Below are 20,986 nucleotides of genomic sequence, written 5' to 3' on the forward strand. Positions count from 1 at the left end.
AGATTGATATCTTCCTACATCTTCTATTTAGTCCTCTGATATGGAAGCCTTACACAAATACTCCCTCTAATAAGGAGTGTACAGCTACTACGAAAGGCCCTGTACCTTACACCAAAGTACATCTTTACCAATAAATTTACTTTGTTGCTCTGCGCATTTTAAGAGTTGAACTGGTCACTCTTTTGAATGATGCCATCTCTTGAACTCGGTAGCAAGAGTGAAGTTGGCACTGTGACTACGGTCACTTTTCGGTATGATACACTCTTATGCTAAAGGCTGTTGTTATCCAAATGAGTTGTGGGAATGTGTGTGTCTGTTCGTATGCATTTTGTATAACAGTGCTTGCTTGAATTAAATCCCTTTACTTCATGTACCTTAATATCGCTAGTCCTCTGAGCTCTGTGTAAATTAGTCAGCTTTTAGAGCATCCTTTCTTTGTTCAAATAACAGCTATTATCAAACAAGTTGATGTGTACTTGAGGGAACATCTGCAAATTCTGACAGAGAAATCAAATTAAAGGAAGCAATATATGGTAAAAATGTAAAGGAATATATGGATGTATAAGAGAAGAAGCCTTTGCTGTGGTACTATTGTTGTAATTAAATCCTAGCATTGAGCATTTATTTACACAATTTTGTGTGTATTTTTGGCAACATGTTGCTGAGTTTCACTCTGTTTATTGCACCCTCTTTGTCTTAGAAATAAACAAGCATAGCTATCCTCATTCTGTGCACTGCTTACTGTCAAAGCTTAAAAGGGACACAAAACTAGAGACAAGTGATAGAGTTGAAAGTCATGCCTTCTCAGCTGTGGAGAGCGAGTTCTGTCCTCAAGTCCTTGGCATCCAGAAATGGCCAAGGACTGTGCAGGATCTCCAAGTGAGTCCATGCACTTTCACAGATGTGCTGCAGAAGCCAGGACTTGTAATAAATAACTAGTAAGTAATTTCTATATCTGTAAATGACATTACAGCATACTTGATATACAATTAGTGGGTTGGGTTGTTTCATTTTGTTTTGGGTTTTTTTGGGGTTTGGTTTTTTTTTTTTTTTGCTTGTTGTTGATGTTGGGTTTTCCTCCAGCAAGGAAGGCTATTTCTTTAGTGTGCGTATTGTCTGTATGTGTAGATGAATCCAAGGGCAGAACAGGAATAGATTCTGATTCAGTAGTTGTGCTTTTACTATGTGGATATTTGGGCTCTTTTCTGGGATAAATTTAGTTAAAAAGCAAAGACTGCTGTAGCCATTTGAGCATCCTTCTTTGGCACTGGGAGAAGTTCTTTCAGAGAGCTGCAGCTTCAATCCCAATTTATTTTACCTTTGGTTATTACTGTAGAAAGAGACTAGTGTAGGTGAGACACAACATGCAACTAACCGCAGTTGTTGATAATGGATCTCCTTTGGAAATCCTACCACTTCTGAATAGTAGTAGTTATTGTTGTTAGTAAAATGAAACAAAACACCTGGTAGCGTTGGTCTGAATCAGCTGTTTTAGCCTGTGTGGTGCTGTGCATGAAAATATCATTGTAAGCTAGAACAGCAAACTGTTAAAGAAAAAAAAAGGAGGAAAAAAGCAGAAATTTAAAGTTAAGAAAACCCACATTGCATCTGATCTAGATTCTGATAAGAAGTGACTCTTGTATTCCTTTTATTTTTCCCGAATTATTAGTTCTATTGTAACTGAAATTTAAACAGATTTACTTTTCTATGAGATAAGGAAAGCAGGAAAAACATCATCTTACAAATACGTTTTGTCTTTTTAGTTGCGCATACTTTTTTTTGTCCTGTTCTGCTGCTTGCGTGATTTTGATTTGTTTTTGTAAAGAAGCTGTATCGGTTACTGTGGCCTGGGCATTGTAAGGCGGGAGGAGGAATCCCTTCCCTTCAGCTTTGCAGTTCCTCCCCTTCCCACATCCCCGAGCTCTCTGGGAGGGACCAGCTGTGCTCCACAATCAAACCATCCCGGGTGCTGGTACTGCTGGCACAGAGGATGGCAGTGCGAAGCTCGGGAGGTCCGCCTGACTGCTGGAAGGATGTTTACTAATGATGGGCTGGCAGTAGCTTGTAGGCAGAGGAACTCGCCATCTCCTATTAGTGGCATCTCACAAGGAGAGGATTTGAAAGCTAAGATGCTTGTACTGAACTTCAAGAATTTGAGGTAGGATAAGACCTAAGTGAATACACGCTACTTGTATTTCTGTGCATGATACTAGACTGACATTTAATTATATGACTAGCTTCTGTGAAGTTGTACTTTTTGTCATCAAACTCTTTAGGAGTTGTACTTGCTGTTATGAAGAGAATCTGAACTAAACAAACTGATATTTAGTCAAAATATAGTGGTATGTTGAATAAGTAATGTTACTGTGCATAATTTTCTGTGTTTAGGATGTTGGCTGTACAGAATTAAGTGAAAAATAGGTAGATTACATTTGTTGTTCCACCTAAAGAGGAAAATAATTTATTTTAGTTTGTCATGTGCTTAGTTTTCAAAATAAAGCTAATCCAAGCCTGTTCTCAGGTGTGGAAGTTCTGCTGTGAAGCCAGCTTATAGACAGCTTACATTAGACAGTGTTCTTGGAAATGTAACAAAGTTGAAGAAGAACCCATGATATTAAATTAGTAACTTCCCTGTCTCTGAGTGCTCTAGGATTCATTTTTTTTCTTTGAATAAGAGAAGATCACTTTTTGGGGATTTCTAGCTGCCCTGTTTAATCTTGCAGTTTACTACATAGATTTCTGTCAAGAAAGCATTCACCGTGAAATATAACTTTCATTTTGGCATTATTGCCAAGCAGGAGTGGAACAGAAACTACCCAGTCATCTGGGAGCAGCAGTCTCTTGCATGTTAGTGGGGAGCTGGATCTGTGTTCTGTAAGGAAGGATTCACAATCAGCTATTTTGTCTTTACTCTTCATTCTGTGAAAGGCTCCTCAGAAGTGTCCCCTTGTACAATTAGGGGAGGCTGTTTCCAAAACCGGGGCTGGGAGTCTAAGGTGAAGTCTAGGTATGCCTGAAGTCCTCAGGGTGCAATGTGATGTTTGAAGGCTGAAGAATGAGAAGGGTTGAGTTGCTTTTATCTGCAATTTGTGACTATCATCCCCAGAAGGTCTTCTGCCACCCAACAGAGAGGGGATGGAGGATGAGGAGCAGAAGAGAGGCAAGGTTAGGAGGAGACACAGTGCCTTTCCCCCATCATTACAATATTTGCTTAATTACATAAAACATAGGAATCTTTACTGGTTTTGCCAGTGGCAGTGCGTCTAGTGAAGTGAACGCTGGTGAAGGGTCTAGAGCAGAAGTCTTGTGAGGAGCAGCTGGGGGAACGGGGGTTGTTTAGCCCAGAGAACACGAGGCTCAGGAGAAACCTTATTGCTCTCCACAACTCCTTGAAAGGAGGTTATAGCAAGATATATGTTGGTCTTTTCTCCCAAGTAACAAATGACAAGACAAGAGGAAACGGCCTCAAGTTGCACCAGGAGGTTTAGACTGGATTAGGAAAAATTTCTTCTCTGAAAGGGTTGCAAGCATTAGAACAGGCTGCCCGGAGAGATGGTGGAGTCACCATCCCTGGAGGTATTTAAAAGATGTGTAGATGTGGCATTTGGGGTCATGGTTTAGTGGTGGACTTGGCAGTGCTAAGTTTATGATTGGACTCGATGATCTTAAAGATCTTTCACGACCTAAGCGATTCTATAATTCTATGCTGCATGGTGTGCATGACTTTGTTCCAGTGGAGCTCAGAGCTCAGTGGGTGTCTTTGGACTATGCTAGTTTCAATGTAGGGGAACCCATCTAAGAAAAATCAGTTCAAGAGCAGTCCATTAAATGCTATTGTCTATGGTGCCCAGCTTCCCCATGGTGTTTATTGGGAGGCCTTTGCCTGGGCATTTGTAGGGGATGGTCAAGTTCAGCAGCTTCCTGTTGGGTGCAAACCCACGGTGGAATAGTGCAGTAGTTGGAAGAAATCCGTTATTGTCTAAAAGGCAGTGGTGATGTGTATACAAACGTTTCTACTGCTTTTCCATACATCTGTGGTCTGAATTGCTAATTATAAGATCTTGGGCTGTTCCGTTATGTTAGGAACACTATGAACATGTAACTTAAGAGGGTGTGATCATTCACCCTCATTTACTTCCTATTGCTTCAGAAACAAACAGGCATTTGTGCCCAGGGTTTAATGCTAGTTTTAATGCTGATGCACTGCTGTTTCTGTTGCACTCTTTCTGACTAGATGGTAGCAGAGAGAGGGATTTTATTACATCAGCCAAGTGTTTGCTGGTAGGATCGTTTTGTTGTGTTTTCTTATCCAGGTTTTTAGAAACAAGGGCAGCTCTATGGAGACAGATTTTAGAGGTAACGGGCTTCTACTCAGTGCTCTTTCATATGTAAATTTATTAAAGGCAGAAGAGCGGTTACTCTTTTGGGTATATAAATGGCTGTTTTACATGGCTGGAGGAAGTTCATGCTTTAGATTGCGGTTGGGAAGAAGAAACGCTACCACCACGACAAACAGGGACCCACGTTGTGTAATACCACGCTCCGTTTAAAAAAGATCTGGTGGCTTTTTTTGGTAAATATCAGAGCTGTGCTTAGACTCTGTGTTGTCATTACTACTGTGTTCGATGTGTGGCCTTAGTCCTTAGGGCTGGCAGCCTGTTCCAGGTTCACGGATTTCTTTCCCCATCTTCACCCCTGCTCCCCTGGCCCATGACTTGCAAAGGCAAACAGACCAAAGCGCTCTTCCCCATGCCTAATAGCGGCTGGTTGTTCCATTCTTGATTCTGGTACAATAACTTTAATAGGAAGGCTTTTTTACTTTGCTTGTGTACTGCTATTGCAAGAGCCACCGTCTAGAACAGTGGTTTTTTTCCTGTGCATTTGTTATATCTGCATACCAGCCAAGCACACCCTTATCTCTCCAGATCCCAGATTATGTTGCTTTTTGTTTGTTTGCTATTTTGTCCCTGCCTCTCCTCCCCCCCCCCTTTTTTTTTTCTTTAGGGGCTTCTGAGCAGCATTTTCTGTTATTTTCCTCTTCTGAATGGCACGGTTTAGTCATTGCCATGCAGTTCAGGTTGGCAAAGTAAAATTTCAGTTCTGCTCTATTCCCACCGGGCTGTAACTGGCATTCTGTTTGTCCAATTAATGCAAATCAGTTTATTCAGGCCTTTTGAAAACAAAAACAAACCAGAAGAACAGCATTCAAAGGTGCTCAAGATATTTTACCATGGAACATTACAAGAGCTAGTTAATTAGAATTTGCTCTCCAAAGATATTGAGGAGGCAAATAACCTGTTCTGGTTTGGTTTGGTTTGTTTTTTTTTAACCAGTTGTTACCTATCTTTATAGTATTCAGCAAACTTTTCCTGACACTGCTTAGATTAGTTTATAATTCTGAATAATCTATCAGTTTCTCCATTTCAGATGCTTTTACTGAGGTGCAAGTGTTTCTGAGATGTTTCAATTCTTCCAGCGTATGTTCAAAATCAGAACGATGTTTCAGTACTTGCTTTCCTCCAATACGTGGAGTATATAATGGCAGTACTGAAGCTGCTTGCGGGATAATTTAAATTGGCTGTTCTGTTGTCTTGCCAGCTAGCAGGTGTGAATGGGGATCATTCACACCTGCAAGAGTGTCCAGTTACAAAGCTCCAGATTAACACTAATCTGATAAATCTGAGTTTCCAAAAGTCATCTGCTTTGTTTGTAATGTATGCAAACTGAGAACATTGAAAACCAGAACTTCTATTCTCTCAGCCTGAAACTTGTTAACTTACTAGGCACAGTTTTCTTATAAATGAGTGTACCAAAAATACATGTTAGTGGAGAGAAATTTCTCCTATTTTTGTCGTTATCTTTTTGTGTCTGTGCTCTAGCCAACTTGGACTTTCCTTCTACCTGTCAGGATTTTTGCATTGCACACATTTTTGTCTCCTCAGTTACTGCATTTCTCTGGTAAACAGCGTCTTTTGGGCTCCTTGAAAGAGAGGAGGAGTTGTATACCCAGGACTAGTTCAGACTTTGTTGCAGCCAGGGCTGGATTGCCAACCTGCGACCACACTGGAACAGGTCAAAGGAGTGGAAAAAATGTCACAGTGGTTTGATTGCACAAGCATGAACAAATAGTTTGTTGGAGCCTGGATGTCTATGAACGAACCACCTGAACGTGCCAATGCAGGTCTCTCTAACATAATACCTATGTAGAGCCACTACTTTGATCTTTACTGTAACTGATGATTAGAGTTAATGAAACATGGTAAGATTATTATTATTTCTTTTTTCTGGAGCGACCATTCCTCTTCTAAAACAGAAGGGCTCTTCTACACTTGGAGAGGTTTATTTGGTCCTCAACCCTGCAAATGGCAGTATGTTTTGCCTTGCACAAAGGATTTAAAACCTTCTTCTGGCATAAATATTACCTTTTCTTTTTTTTTATTCCAACCTAAGGAGATGCGAGGCAGCAAACAGTTTGAGGTATGGAATTTCAGACTTCCTTCATGGCTAGCAAGTCTGAACTGGTTTTTGGAGATCAGATCTGTGTTTATATGCAGATGAGGCGATTAAAGACATATTGAAATTCACAGATGAAGCTGTGTAGAACCCAGCAGTTAAATGTGGATTTCGGGTAGCCTTAGGGGTGTCTTGTTTTGTGAAGAAATGAAGGACCTGTATCGTTATAGGTCTGTATTGTTTTGGGTACCACAAAGATGAGGTTTTCTGCACCTTTTAGTTGGATGTTGATGCAGTATTTATTACATGCTGTTTGTCATCTGAAATGTGAAAATTACTCGTGAAATTTCCCTGACCTTTTTCAAAAGCCACTTTTAAACAAGTGGTGGATGTATCCATTCAGGTGCTTACAAAAGCAGAATTACCTTTTGGTTCTCGTGTGTGGTAGTTCAAGATGAAATGAGAATTCATCTTTCATTTTAGTTGAAAAAGATGTACAATAAAAAATGTAAAGGCAGAAACCTTAAATGTATATGTGTGGTCAGTCTAAATAGCCTATGTTTGACCTTTCTGGCAGTTTCGTTGTGGGCATTTGTAATTCTTCAGCTTGATTATCAGTTTGTTACTGAGTTGAAAAATGGAAGTCCCTAAGTCTTGTTAAAGGCTCCCTTAAAGAAAAGCAGTATTGATAATTGTATCTGTGCTAGTGACAGATCCTAATGTGTGCTAAATAAAGATGTGGGAAGGATTTTTATCAGCATCCAGCCAAAAATCACATTCTAGTTGCTATGTGGACAGTTTTGCTCCTTTCCTGGTAGGAAAAGGTGGCACACGTGCTTGCTTCCTCATGTGCTGTCTTGTCTTCCCTCTTTGTAGAACTGATTTGTAGCTCCTTCCTGTTTGATAAAGCTAGGAATTCTAAGCACAATCCCCAAATATCTGTGAAAAATGATTCAATCACATCCTTTGCCTCCACATGTGCATTGGTAGTCCTTCATGCTAGATAACTGTTCTGTGCTATTGCACTAAAAAATGAAGTTGAAGTAGGCTCTTCAGTCACAAGGGCATAAGGGATGGTGGGTCTGCACTTGAGGTCTTAGTTGTCTGTGCTTTTTGTGTACAGAAATAGAAGCAAAGAAAATTGATGCAACTTGAACTGCGGTTTGGAGAAGTACTACATGTTTTTGGCTGTGGTAGGGTTTAATACTTTGTTTTACCGGCTTTGTTGCAGAGGTAGTGGAAGAAATGTTTGTAGCTTGGAAATATTGTATTAAAGTACTGGAAGTAATTTTGGAAAATAAGATTTTGTGGTTATTAAATAATTAGAAAATGAATGATAAGGTTATCTTCTAGGCATCAGCTATAGACTAGTAAGTCAGGAAAAAATAAGCTAAATGCAGAAGTAAAAAGCAGTACTTTATTTTCTTATTTGAACAAAATGAAGTGCAAAACCTTGATATAACTGAAGTTCATTTTCATTTAAGTTAATACTAAATAAGGCATACATATATTATTAGTCTTCAGCGAGACAGCTTTCCTCCATCCCTGCAGTATAGGTCAAAAGTATCACTATTATTTAATTGTTGTCCTTCTTTTTCACTGAATATAAAACATTAACCTTCAAGAAGGTACAAACCACAGGAAATCTACTCTATCAGCACTTGCCATTATGTGTCATTATCATGAATAATTTGTGGGAAATGGACCTAGAAAGAAGACTGATAGTCTGTGCTTTATATCTGTATCTTTCTCACTAACCAGTTACTCAAGTTCTTCATATTTGTTGAAGTATTAAGAATTTTTGTTTGCATCAATGTCAAGGTATTAAGGACAGACTGAGCATAGGAATAGCATTTCTAATGTTGCAAGCAACAAAGGAATTGTATATTTAAATACTCATCTGATTTGAGGGTTCAGAGAACAGGAAAAACATGTCCTGAATTAGGATAACAAGCTTTTTTTTTTTTTTTCCTTCTTCAGAAGTATTAAAGCAAAAAATAACTGCATTGAATTCTCTGGTTTGTCACTACCTGTGAACTGAGACACATCTGTAAGCATCTATTCAACCCTGTAGAAACAAACCAGTATTTCATTAGGTTAGTTTCTGCACTTATATTCATCTAGACAAGGGCAAGCTAAGCTTACAGGTGATACCATAAGGCTCCTTGAGATAAGCTTTAAAATATTTCAGTGCAAAGGAAAAAACACACACACACACACACACACAAAAAGTCACAACCCTGCACTAATAGTGCAGCCTCACACATCTTTGCCTGCACACCTCCCTTAAGAATACTTTGCAATACAAAAATTGGAGTGGGAGTTGATGGTGTTTTCCTGTTGGGAGGATTTCTCAATGAATAGTTCCTGTTTTAACTAGATGACTAGCTCTTTAGCAAGGGGAAAACTTGCTACAGAAATAGGCACTTTTAATACTGAGTTGGCATGCTCATGCTTAATACTGAGTTTGCTCCAGGTCCTGCTTTACAGGGATCGGGTGATATTCCCCAAATGAGTGTGTGCTAGTGCAGTCCATCAGGGAGAGCTGATGGCTTCCTTTTCAACAACACAGCTTCCTTGTGCATGATTTCTGTGTGTGTAAGTAGCTGGTTTTTGTTTGGTGGTGGGGAAACAGGAGGAAGTAGTTGTGTTCATCACTTCCCCTCCTGCTGATGTTTTTGCCTACAAAGAGAATTTATTATTCCAGTTCAATTCTAAGAACAAATGAATGCGTGTCTAGCCTGTAACAGCTCTTCATTGTTTCTTCTGAAGGCCAGAAAATGCCCTTTTTAATAGGGCATATTGATGGTAATCTTTGGAATGTTGGTATTAATTACATGGGTAGGGAATTTTATAATCAGGAAATAACAGATGTAGTGTGGAGAGAAATAACAGGTGTGGATTTTATTGATCATAATGGACTTCCGTGATTTCACTGTAGCAACAAGGCTTATCTTAAATTTCATTTTCCTGAGATAGCTGGGGTGGAGGTGTGCACTGGTATCCCTTTATAATCTGCAAAGAAATAGTATTTGTTCCTGTTTCACTGCCAAGCTGCTGATGTAATACCAGTATAGTGGCTGGAGAAACACTTGTGACTAATTACAAAACAGATAATTACCTAGCTGCTTACTTAAATAACACCCTTTTGGAACTAGATGCACAGCTTGGACCTGTAATAGCTATTGTGAAAATAAGTGTGCCTCATGCAGCTTCTGTCCATCTACTTGTTTTTTCTTCACAAATGTTTTGATAGCTCTGGTAGTGTTACTCGTGCATTATCGTACCCTAACTCGTGTTAATGATTATGTGTGTGTGTTATGTTTTTCTCACCGTGTCTTTGAGCTTTGTAAGTTGTTGGTATTTTATGTAATGTAATTTATGATCATTTGTCCAACTGCTTCCACTAACAGTAGGAAACTCTCTAAAATATTTTAAAGGGTAGAAGTTACCTCTTGCACCAACTCCAGTAAAACTTCTCAAGAATCTCATGGGTTCATCTTGTAGGATTCCCATATAAATTTAACAGAAAAGTGGAGAACTTGGTGAATGGGTTTATATGAGAGCTGCTTGAATGGGTCAGCCTTGCTTATGCTCAAGGGAAAATGTATAGCCATCTGACATCCAGTGAAAGAAAATGAAGGGGTTTAAGTAAGGATGCTCATGCTGTGCCTTTACTGCTTGCTTCATTTCTCTTCACATGGAGACTTTTCTGCTTCTACCACTAGGAGAAACCAGCAATGGGTTTTGTAAGAGCAGTGGTTTTATTGTTGCTGTGTTTGTGAATGTTTGAAATTTACTCGTTAAGTGTCTTCGTTTTGGTCCAATCAGAGAAGGATGATATGCAACTGCCCTTAATTCACTGTTTTAGCTCAGATAGCAGAAGATGGGTGCAGTGGGTCAAACTGCTTCAGCCTCCTTGAAAAACCATGTGCCTTTAACTGTGCAGCTGCATTATAGAGCTTCCACTTGCTTAGTTTGCCCTTGCAAAATAACTTCTAACTTCTTACTCAGCTTAAAAAAGCCAAAGACTCAACAGTCAGACTGTCCAGCTCAAAGGTTCCTTCTAAGCAGAGTGCGTGCTTGGACCTGCTGGAGGAAGTAACTCATATAGTGGCTGTGTAGTAAAGAACATGTGGCTGCACAGGGCTGTGCATGCTGGAAGAGGGGACATGAGGCAGGGAAGGCCTCCTCTCCTGAGAACCAGCTTCTGCCCTTGCTTCTTCCACAAAACTCCTCATGAGGTTTTTGGAGTTGCTGTCGAAGTGCATCCTTTGTGTACTGGGCATCTAGCTTCAAGATAACAAGCTGACAGGGAGAAGGACATCAGTTGATCTCTAATGAATACAATGCAAGCAACCAGAAAGATTCAAGTATTACAAATGGCATGTATGATTAGCTGCTCTTCAAAGTTTCTTAAACAAGATCCAGATTATTAGACACCACCAGTTTTAGAGTAAGATGTGTGTGTCTGTACATTGTGTGTATATTGAGGCTGTTAACATGCCTGTGCTTTGGGGCAGATTTATGAAAATAAGTTGATTTAATAGCTGTGAGGCATTCTGACCTGGCAGTGATGAGCAGGATGGAAGAACCTATGAGGAAGTGCACTGCTGTGTGTGCAGAGCAGGCTTTCAGTCCGAGTTGCGGTAAGCAAGGTGTAGCATCATGCTCGGGGGGATGAAGTAAGAAGATACTGACTAGTGAAGCATCTGCTGAGAGAGGCAGGAAGCCCTGTGGGTGACTATAGGAGGTGAGTGTGCAATTTAGGACTGTACATTACAATGCATGCTCAGAGCCAGGCCAATTCCAGCTCTACAGGCAATTGCAAGACAGGTGTTCCCTACTTATGTTTGCTTCCCTTAAGGTTCCTGTAGGCTTTTGTAGTGCTGGGTGCTTGATCATCATGTGCTATGAAGAAGCAATTGTGAGCAGGTGATTTGATTGTCGCTGAAAATACTGGAATCCTTTCATTTTTGGCATTAAGGAGTTTGTCAGGCCTCAATGTTGAGTTCAAGTCATGTGGTGGTTACAGCTGACTCTGAAGACTGCTGATGCTTTCGCTTAGTAGAATAGAAAGGTCTTTTCTTCTAGATACTTTTGTTTGTAATAGAAAGTTTAGGTGTACTGCTTTCTTTTTTGCAGGCCTAGGTCTAAACAGAGAAAACCTCAGTCAAAATATTTATATAAAACATAGTAGCAACATACCACTGTCCTTTCACTTAGCAAACGTGTAATGTTGTGGTGTAGCATTTCTAATGTCATTCATCCTAAGATTTTAGGTTTTGTTTGTTTGGGGTTTGTTTGTTTATGGTTTTTTAGATGAGCTTAAACACCTCGATGTTTTCTTAGGATAAGTAAGTTCTGGTAGTGAGATTCAAAGTGAGGAAGCTTTTGCCTGCAGTAAGCCATGAATAATCTTCTTCACGTGTCTAAGATTTAGGCCTATTGCTGAAGGTCCCAGAGCTATCCCACAGCTATCTTCCTTGTATTTCCATAGGTAACTGTGCTATGATAATGAGAAAAAATATCACTGTATTTGGACTGGTAAAAACAAATCACAGACATTCTTTCAGGTTTCATGGACAATACATTTCGGATGACATTGCACGGAGCCCATGCTAGCCTTTCTTCTAATAGGACAGAAACACAGTAGGACTCAACTCTAGAATAATTCCACAAGTAATATCTACTCTGCTTGAAATGAATATATTGTGTACGTTGGTGTTGATCTGCAGTGGAACTTGAGGGTAGACTTTACATGATTTTGAAGTCTGAGAATGAGTGCAAAGCACTGCCAGAAAAAGCTGATCCAAAGGGCACCATCAAAGAGAAACAGCATATGTTGCAAAGATCTCGATGTGTAAATGTCAGTGTTACTACCCCTATCTTCACTTTGTACAGTGCAGCACGGCTCCGTATCTTTGAAAAACATCAAAGAAGTAAATATTTTATAGTAAAAGATACTTTCAAAGCAGTTCTTCTGGGAAGATTTTCTGAAGCTTTGCAGGGTGTATTTGGGACAGAAATGTGAAATTCCATGGCATTGTGGTTTTGGGGCATGGGTCTTGGGGTTCAGATTGCATTAAGTGCACACATGGAATATATCATATATATGATATATATATCTCGTATCTCATATATCATGTATATATCACTATATATAAGCGACATTCATTCTCCCCTTCTCTCTGCCCTATCTCTTATTTTGAGGTTGAATACATGATTGTGCTGGGGAAATAGGCAGGAGGGATCATGACTGTGTTGAGAAAGTGAGGACTGCTTGTTCTCTGCATTTGTCATTCCTCTGGGTTAAAACTCTCCCGGCAGAGGTGAATGGATCATGTCTTGGAGAAGCAGTCCCAGCAGGCTCCTGTTACACTGGGAGAATAGTGTGTAACATTTATTTGGACTTCTCTGACTATAAGAAGACTGTCAGATCTAGAACCGCAACTGTGTGGCTGAACCAGTGCAAATTCCTGTTCTAGGTGTGCATTAGGCTGAATAAAGTAATAGGATTTGAAAGAAAAATGGACTGTGCTAGGACTGTGCTAGCAAAAGTCTACAGCAGTAGTGGATTCAGTGATAACGTGTTGGATTTAGAGTTCTCAGCATTTTGTGAATTGTAAAAAGAAATTAAAAATGTTATCTTTAAAAGATTTTATGAAAAAGAAAATGCGGACTTTTTCCCCTGCTGCTTAGGCAGTGAAGTTCTGGCTCTTTGAGCTCAGATGTGGTATTCTATTAATTTACGTGTTATTACAGTGAGAAAAGAGTTCCCAAACTCTTCAGTTTGCAAAAAGGTGTGAGTTTCTGAAGGAAATGCCTCCAGAAACTGTGGTTTTCTATTTTTAACTGTGTGAGTCATGCTGATTTGAAGTCTGTTACCTGTGTTATTTCTTAGGGATAATACAATAAAAGACAACATCCAGTTCTGTCTCATTTTTCTTCAAATGTGAAAAGCCAGTGCAATTTTCCAGCATGAGCTGGCAGTTGCTGGCTTGTACGTTATCTTAGCTTTTTTGATGACTTCTCATTTCATAAATTGATTTTTTGTGTTGTACCAAAATGTTTGTTAGCATCAGTTCCTAATTTTTCTTGCATGTTAGTAAAATGCTGTTTTATGAACACACTCCAGAAAGGTATTTCATTTTGGGGTTAGAGAGACAGTATCTATCTTCTGTTAATGCTTCTTACCTAGTGGCTAATTATCTTCAGTTTTAAAAGTGTAGTCCTTGTTTGTAGCTGGTGTGTTTTTCCTGTCTTTAGCACTCAACTGTCTTTCCTCACAACTTGATCTCTGGGTTTGAGTTCTTCACTAGTGGGTATTTTCCCTCCATTACTCTAATCACAGCACCTTTGGAATCATCACTACTTGTAGTAATTGACCCTTCAGGGTAGCCTCTCTTTTTGATAGGTTAAATAATTAAGTTTTTGACATTTCTTTCTGTGAGGCATTTCTACCCTTGAATAATTTCTGTAACTGTTACTGACCTTAGTTTTTCCAACTGCCTTTAAGCAATCTGAGATAGACATTGCAATTCCGTGGAGTCTTTCATTGTTGGTCTCCTTAATTTCATGTGCGGAGCTGAACCTGTTTCACCTTTACTCCTTCCCTTAATTGAATGTAGTTGTATGAATAGTCCCTTTTGCACAGTGCCCAGTTGGCTATGTCTGAGGGATTTGTCTACTCTGATCCTCTCAACTCTTGTGCAAGGTCCTGCTTGGTAAGACTTCAGTCTCGCATTCAGAAGATTTGGTCCGTGTTGTTTTGAAGACTAATACAGGGTCTTCTGTACATGCTTCTGTACCAATGCACACAGCATAGATAACAACTAGGAGGAGATGGAAAGCTGTCAGCTGACCACTATCCCTGAAACTTAGTGGGATGAATCAAGTGACTGGAGCACTGCAATTGATGGCTAGAAACTGTTCAGGAGAGACAGGCAAGGAAGGAAAGGTGAGGGTGTTGCCCTCTACATTAAAAAATTGATTGATTGCACAGTGCTTCTTTTGAAACAGCAATGCACAGGTTGAGAGTTTATGGGTGAAAATTAGAGACCAAATCAACAAAGGAGATCTGGTGGCTAGTGTTTGCTACAGACTGCATATCAAGGGAGGGACATTGATGAAATATTCTTACTTCAACTACAGGAAGCATCACACTTGCAGGCCCTGATTCTGCTAGGGGACTTCAGCCTCCCTGACATCCACTGGAAAATATAATTTTTAAAGGTCCCTTCCAACTCCAATCATTCTGTGATTCTAAAACAAGTTTCTTGTGCTTCAGGAGGGAGAAGGCCATGGTGTTTTGCTGACCTTACAGCTGAAGCGTGAGATGAACGATAGCTCCATTGGATAGCCCTGTATATTTGCCATAGGAAAGTCAGGAAAAAAATTTAAGCATACCTTGGTATGATAAAGGCAGTGTCTGAGAGAGTTTGAAGGTCTTGTTTGGTTAGATTTTAAAGTACATAACTGGTACTGATTTTATTCTAGTATTATTTTGAGAACACTTTGCAATATGTAGATAACACTGCTGTAAGTGCTGTGGAATGTGCACTAAAGAATCATAAATGTCATCTAATAAAAAATACCAAAGCGTTTTGTGGTGTTCAAAGCCTGGTCAGTTGTGCTTTGTGCTAAAGAGTATCGGGTGTTTTCCTCTTTCAAGTTGTTGGCTTTAAATCCTCCAGGAACATACTAATCAATGCCTAGCATAAAAAATTAGCTAATGCTCTTAACTGCAGCGTGGTACTTGCTGTGAGAGAGGGTGCTGTATATTTGAAGGCTTTGATGAGATAATGCCTCAATCTGTTGTACTCAGTAAGGTCATTTTTCTTTCTGAATAGGATACAAGGGAGCTTCCAGAAGCCAGTCAAGATGAATATGGTGAAGAGGATCATGGGCCGGCCACGGCAGGAGGAGTGTAGCCCTCAGGATAATGCGCTGGGCTTGATGCATCTGCGTCGCCTCTTCACAGAGCTCTGCCATCCTCCACGGCACATGACCCAGAAAGAACAAGAAGAAAAACTTTACATGATGCTGCCGGTGTTTAACAGGGTAAGCTGCAGAATCTACAAGAGGTATTTTCTTTCTTTGAATTGACTGCTCATATTCGTATTTCCAAGACTTTGATTCTAGCACAACAGGAGCTTTTCTTCTGTTGGCATACTTTCAATTTTCCCTTGCTCGTCACATAGTGGTTTTTTTAGTGAATAAACCTGCCCTTGGAGATTTCCCTGTTATTATCACTTTTTCTGAAGTGCAGTCTACTGTTGCATTTAGGTGTCACAGAGCTTTACTGCAGAGTTGCTGTTATTGCAACTCATCTGATTTCCAATCTAAACTTACTTGTAGCAAGTTTATACCTATTTATTTGTGTGATAGCAGTGTCCTCAAGTGTAACTCTTGTCTCTTCTTCATATTTATCGTACTGATGTATATTTAGAGATTAGCAATCATAATATCTCCTGTCAGATTTGGTTTTGTTAGGCTACACAGGCTGTGCAATTTGAATCTCCTCTTGTGATAAATTCTCTGCATTCTCATCCCCTTGCAGCCCTTTTCCTATGTATTGAGCTTGAATCCCTCTTCTTGGTCAAGGGGGATTTTGAACAAGCAATCTGTAGGGAAGACGTAATAGCCACTTGCACGGTGCCATTTGTGTTTCACTACTCCCTTGTGCTCAGGCACTGAGATTTTGTTTGGAGGCAGGACTGTGATGACTGTCATTGGAATTAATAGGAGCTAAATCCTGCTGATATCTTGTGTCACTCAGTTTCTCCGCCACTTCATTGTGAATAATAAATTTGATAGTAGTTTTAGGGTCTTGAAAGAATTGATACACATCTAGCTTGCTTTTTTTTCCTGCTGTGACCTAAACCCTTGCTTTTCTTGGGTGATGGATTTGTGCTTGCATATGCTACCACAGAGAACTGGAATCATCCAAAAACTAAAATGCAACACCTTGATAGGAAAATCAACTCAGCCTTTTCTCTCTTTTTTTTTATTTTCCTAGATGGATGTTTTGTTTAAATGATGATTATGGTGATGTTAAACATTGAACTGCTTACATACGTGTGCTGGTTTTGGTTGGGATGGAGTTAATTTTCTTCATAGCTGATATAGGGCTATGTTTTGAATTTGTGCTGGAAACAATGTTGATAACACAGGGATGTTTTCACTGTTGCTGAGCAGTGTTTACACAACATCAAGGCCTTTTCTGCTTTTTGTACCACCCTGCCAGTGAGTAGGCTGGGGGTGCACAAGGAGTTGGGAGGGGACACAGCTGGGACAGCTGACCCCAACTGGCTCAAGGGATATTCCAGACCATACAATGTCACGTTCAGCAGTAAAATCTAGGGGAAAAAGGAAAGGGAGGATGTTCAGAGTGATGATGTTAGTCTTCCCAACTAACTGTTACGCATGATGGAGCCCTGTTTTCCTGGAGATGGCTGAACACCTGCCTGCCAATGGGAAGTGGTGAATGAATTCCTTGTTTTGCTTTTGCTTTACCTATCTCAGCCCACGAGTTTTCTCACTTTTACTCTTCCCATTCTCTCCCTCATGGGGTGGAGGTGTGTTGTGGAGTGAATGAGCGGCTGTGGCTTAGTTGCTGACTGGGGTTAAACCATGATAATGCCGTGTAGGAAAATTAATCTTAGTCAAGGCATAGTATTAATAGGATTTTCAGTCTACTAGGTAGCATGCTTTAGTGGAGAGATCCCCTAAATGTCATTCTGTTGCCCTAGGTCTTATTCCTAGTTCTACTGGTAACCTGTTGTGTGAGTGTGGGAGAAGTAAGCTCGGTTCATCTGCTTCCTTTTTAATTTATCTGCTTGGATTGTATGCCCTTTAGTTATGGACTTTCTTAATTTGTTTTTACAAATTAGCGCAATAGAATCTTAATCTTGGCTTGAGCCCCTGAAGGTTATTTTGATGCAGTTATGCTTGGAAATCTCCCTCTGGTGGTTACAGGTGGCTTTTTTTCTGAAAAAGGGAACGTAACCTCTCTAGCTGCTTCAGCACTTAGTTGTGATCTGCGGGTGGAGGAGAAATCTTTTCTGGCCCTTGTGGTAGTTACTTGCAGTAGCATTGCATCTATGGAAATCACAGTGGGTGATATAGCTGGGTTTAAAACTCATGCAGCGATGCATGTGCTATTTTTGTACATCAGTCTTTGATTAGACTTAGAGGTTGAAAAGAACACTTAAGTTTCTCTGCTCTTTCTCCCTTTTCTCTTTCCCCCCTTTCTTTCTTTTCTGCGCTTTCTTTTCTTTCCTCTCCTTTATACTACTTGCTGGCTTTGTCCTAATTCTTGGTCCCTCCACTTGACCCAAGTTATAGTTGCCTCATGTCTTTGCACCATTTGTTCTCTCTCACTGTCTTTCCTTAAGCTCATGTGTTGAAGCTTTCTGAAAAGCAAATCAGTAGCTCCAAGTTTTCTTCTTACTGTGTCAAATCAGCTCTTGCCTAACTAGTCTCAGGTACCATTTAGATTTTTTTGAAAAGGTTAATAGTTTCTGGAATTTTCATCTGCATGAACACATTTTGGCTACCATTTTCTCCTAGATCCCAGTTTTCCCCATGTTTGTCATAGGTTTTTCCTTCCCGAAGTTCCCCATGTCTCTTTTCTGTGCTTTATGGAATCCATCTAATTTTGTGGATGGACTATTTTCCTTCTCTAAATTGTAGAGACTCTTTTGTTCCCTTCCTCGCTGAGGTGGACTTGATGCTGAAGACACACATTCGTCTGTGTTTGCCAAAGGTTTTGCTTTTGGATCCTACCTGTGGTTGTCTCTCTTCCTCTTCCCTTTGGTTTCTTTGTTCGGTTTTAATATCACTATCCTCAAACTCTGGCTGTTTTTAATCTATAACCTTCTGGGAGTTGTCCTTCCTGGCACAGATGTTGTCACTTCAGTTTCCAACCTCTATAAAATCTGAATCATATTCACACATGCCTGGCACATTGAGGAAAGCATGTGTTGTTTGTGCTCTTTCACTTCCTTTCTCGCAGTCTTTGATAACTGTTATCAGTTTTCAATGAACTGCGGGTATAACACAAACAGAACTGATTTCTCTTGGTCAGTCAGGTCTCATCTGTCCCTATTGCATGGGGATTTTTTTGTTGCACTTCATATGAATGTGTTCTTGTCTTCCTGTGTTCAAGGGGATGAGCAGTTGTGATGTCATCTATTTATTTCTACTTTCACAGTTTCCCTTTTCAGGTTCCTGGTTAATTCCACCTTCTCCATCTTCTTCTTTTGAGGATTAAATGTAGAGGCTGCTGTGGCTTCCTTATCTAGTTTTGTGTCTTGTGGCACATCAACTGTCTGTGGTACAGCTTTTTTTGGAACAATCCTGCTATCTTAGTAACTCTGTGAGTCAGACAAACTCTGAAATTCATTGGAATGAAAAAGTAGAACAGGAGAAATATTTCACTTTCTGAAGAGTCCTATGTAAGATTTTCAGTGGGAGAGATGATAAATCTTGGTTCACTCTAAAATCTGAGATCACTTTCCACTGACACCTACTTTTGCAGATGGGAAACACACATTGCTGGAAGTTAATTTTAAAAAAATCTCTAGTTTCTCGAACATAATCCTTTAGCTGCAAATGTTTTAAGGTATCAGTTAATAACTTGATTCAAATTCAGACTCTGAATCCCTCCGTTACTTTGCATAGTTACCTGTATTCTGTTGAACAGGTGTAAGTGAGATTGAATACTTTTTGTGTTACTGCCTTAAGTAAAGTCCATGATGGTGTACCATAGAAGCATTATCTGTTACAAGATTGGCATGTCTGTGTTGGGAAGAGAAAACTCCAAGTAGATTGTGGAGCTCAGATCAAGACTGCTGCACCAAACCTTTATGTGTACTTCAGAACGTCTCTTGGACAGAGTAGTGAGCCGTTGGAAGTGGCACATGTGTGTATATGTAGGGAAGCAGGGGACAGGGTGTGTATGTGTGTGTGTAATCCAGGAAATAGTTTTGTGAGAAGCGTGATTTTTTACTGAATGCAGAGATCTAGATTGAGGAAGGTAAGTCTGTTTCTTAAAGATATCCCAGTGTCCAGCAATAGGCAGCTAGTTAAATAACCAGTGTATCCAGGAGCTCTTTCGAGGTCTTCTTGTTTAACCATGTATGAGTTTTGGTGTCGTGTCCTGTCCTATCCCCTACCTGCCCCCTTCAGAGGTATCTGAAGTCCTGTGTAATATGCAGTTCCATTTTCCTCATATTTTGAAGATTATTAATGAGTATATCCAGAGGAGGTAAAGCATTCTTAACTTTGCTTTATAGATAACAGCACATCCCAAACATGCTGTGTTTTAAGCCATCTTGCTAGTTCTGTAACAAATGGGTTTACAGACTGTCTCCTCGTTGTTCAGGGAGGCTTATGAAATGATGAATCACAGTAATGAAAAGCTAAATCGGTGCGTAATTAGCAAAAGATTTGCCCTCTGGAAGAGTACTCAAAAGGCTTCTTTCAGAATTCAGTGCATTCACACAAGCATTGCTCTACCAGAGCAGTAGTAACACTTTTGCAGCATATAAAGAAAGTGGAAGGAATGATAAAGAGGCCGGTTTCAAGTAAAAGGTGCTTTTTTTACATTTTCTTGAAAGAGCCTTGTTCTTTTCCTTATTAAAAAGGTGATTTACTGGTAAAATGTTTCATACCCTATTCTTGATTTTTACTACTGCCTTTAGTCAAAAGAGTATATAAATATCCAATGTAGGTGCTTGTTCTACATAGTGAAAACTTGCTTATGGAACAATAAATTAAAATCCAGTTCACCTCAGTCAATCTTTTACTGTAACTTTCAGCTCTCCACATTTTGTGGGGTCTGCTGACAACTCTAGGCAAACTCAGGATAGGTAATAGGGTATTAGTTTTTCCTCTTTCCTTGGTCTGAGCGAAAGAGCTTTAAGCAGTTAGTTACAAGATGCTTTGCCAATGTGTGTTCTAGTCTAGGTAATCTTGCTTAGGTTATACGAGTGAACACACAAGCCTTGGGGTGCTCTTCCCTTCTTACAGCTTTGTGGAAGTTAGAGGCTCTCGGATGAACTGGGAGCTGACACAGACCATTGCAAAAGGAAGTCTTGTGAAAGGTTTAGGGAAATTTGGATTGTCTGTACTGGGAATGTTGCATACTTTAATCCAAATGAGGGATGTTTTTCTTGGCCTGTTGAAAACAGTTGTCTACATGTAATGTCTGGGCTCCTGTTTGCTTTCTTTAATGGTAGTTAAAATTTCCTGTATGAGAAATACTTATGTTTTTGGTGAAAAAAAATTAATTGTGTGGAAACAAAGTGTTCAATTTCACTGTTGTATTTCTGGCTCCGTTTCATCATGACTTTGCAATGCGAGTAAGCAGGAAAAATATTTTTGGCTGTTGTGTAAAGTGCCAGAGCAACTGATACTAAGGGGAGTAAGAAGTCAAACTTAGACAAAGGTTATTCTGTCTTGTGCCTTTTAAATTTTCTTCAGTAACTTTGGGATTTCAAGCTAAGTTGTTTCTGTAATTGTTTTG

General features: G+C 39.8%; 1 protein-coding gene across 5 annotated transcripts in view; it reads left to right on the top strand.

Annotated features, from left to right (window-relative positions):
* The window catches only part of WDFY3 (WD repeat and FYVE domain containing 3), a 171,143-nt gene that overhangs the window by 39,345 nt on the left and 110,812 nt on the right, over positions 1-20,986 (top strand). For all 5 annotated transcript variants that reach the window (XM_030491686.1, XM_030491689.1, XM_030491688.1 and 2 more), the window contains exon 3: positions 15,306-15,516. In XM_030491686.1, the coding sequence (XP_030347546.1) occupies positions 15,337-15,516 (180 nt within the window). In that variant the 5' untranslated portion in view covers positions 15,306-15,336. The remainder of the gene's footprint in view (positions 1-15,305; positions 15,517-20,986) is intronic.

This window comes from Strigops habroptila, chromosome 7, assembly GCF_004027225.2.
Source record: "Strigops habroptila isolate Jane chromosome 7, bStrHab1.2.pri, whole genome shotgun sequence".
In the NCBI taxonomy this organism is placed as follows: domain Eukaryota; kingdom Metazoa; phylum Chordata; class Aves; order Psittaciformes; family Psittacidae; genus Strigops; species Strigops habroptila.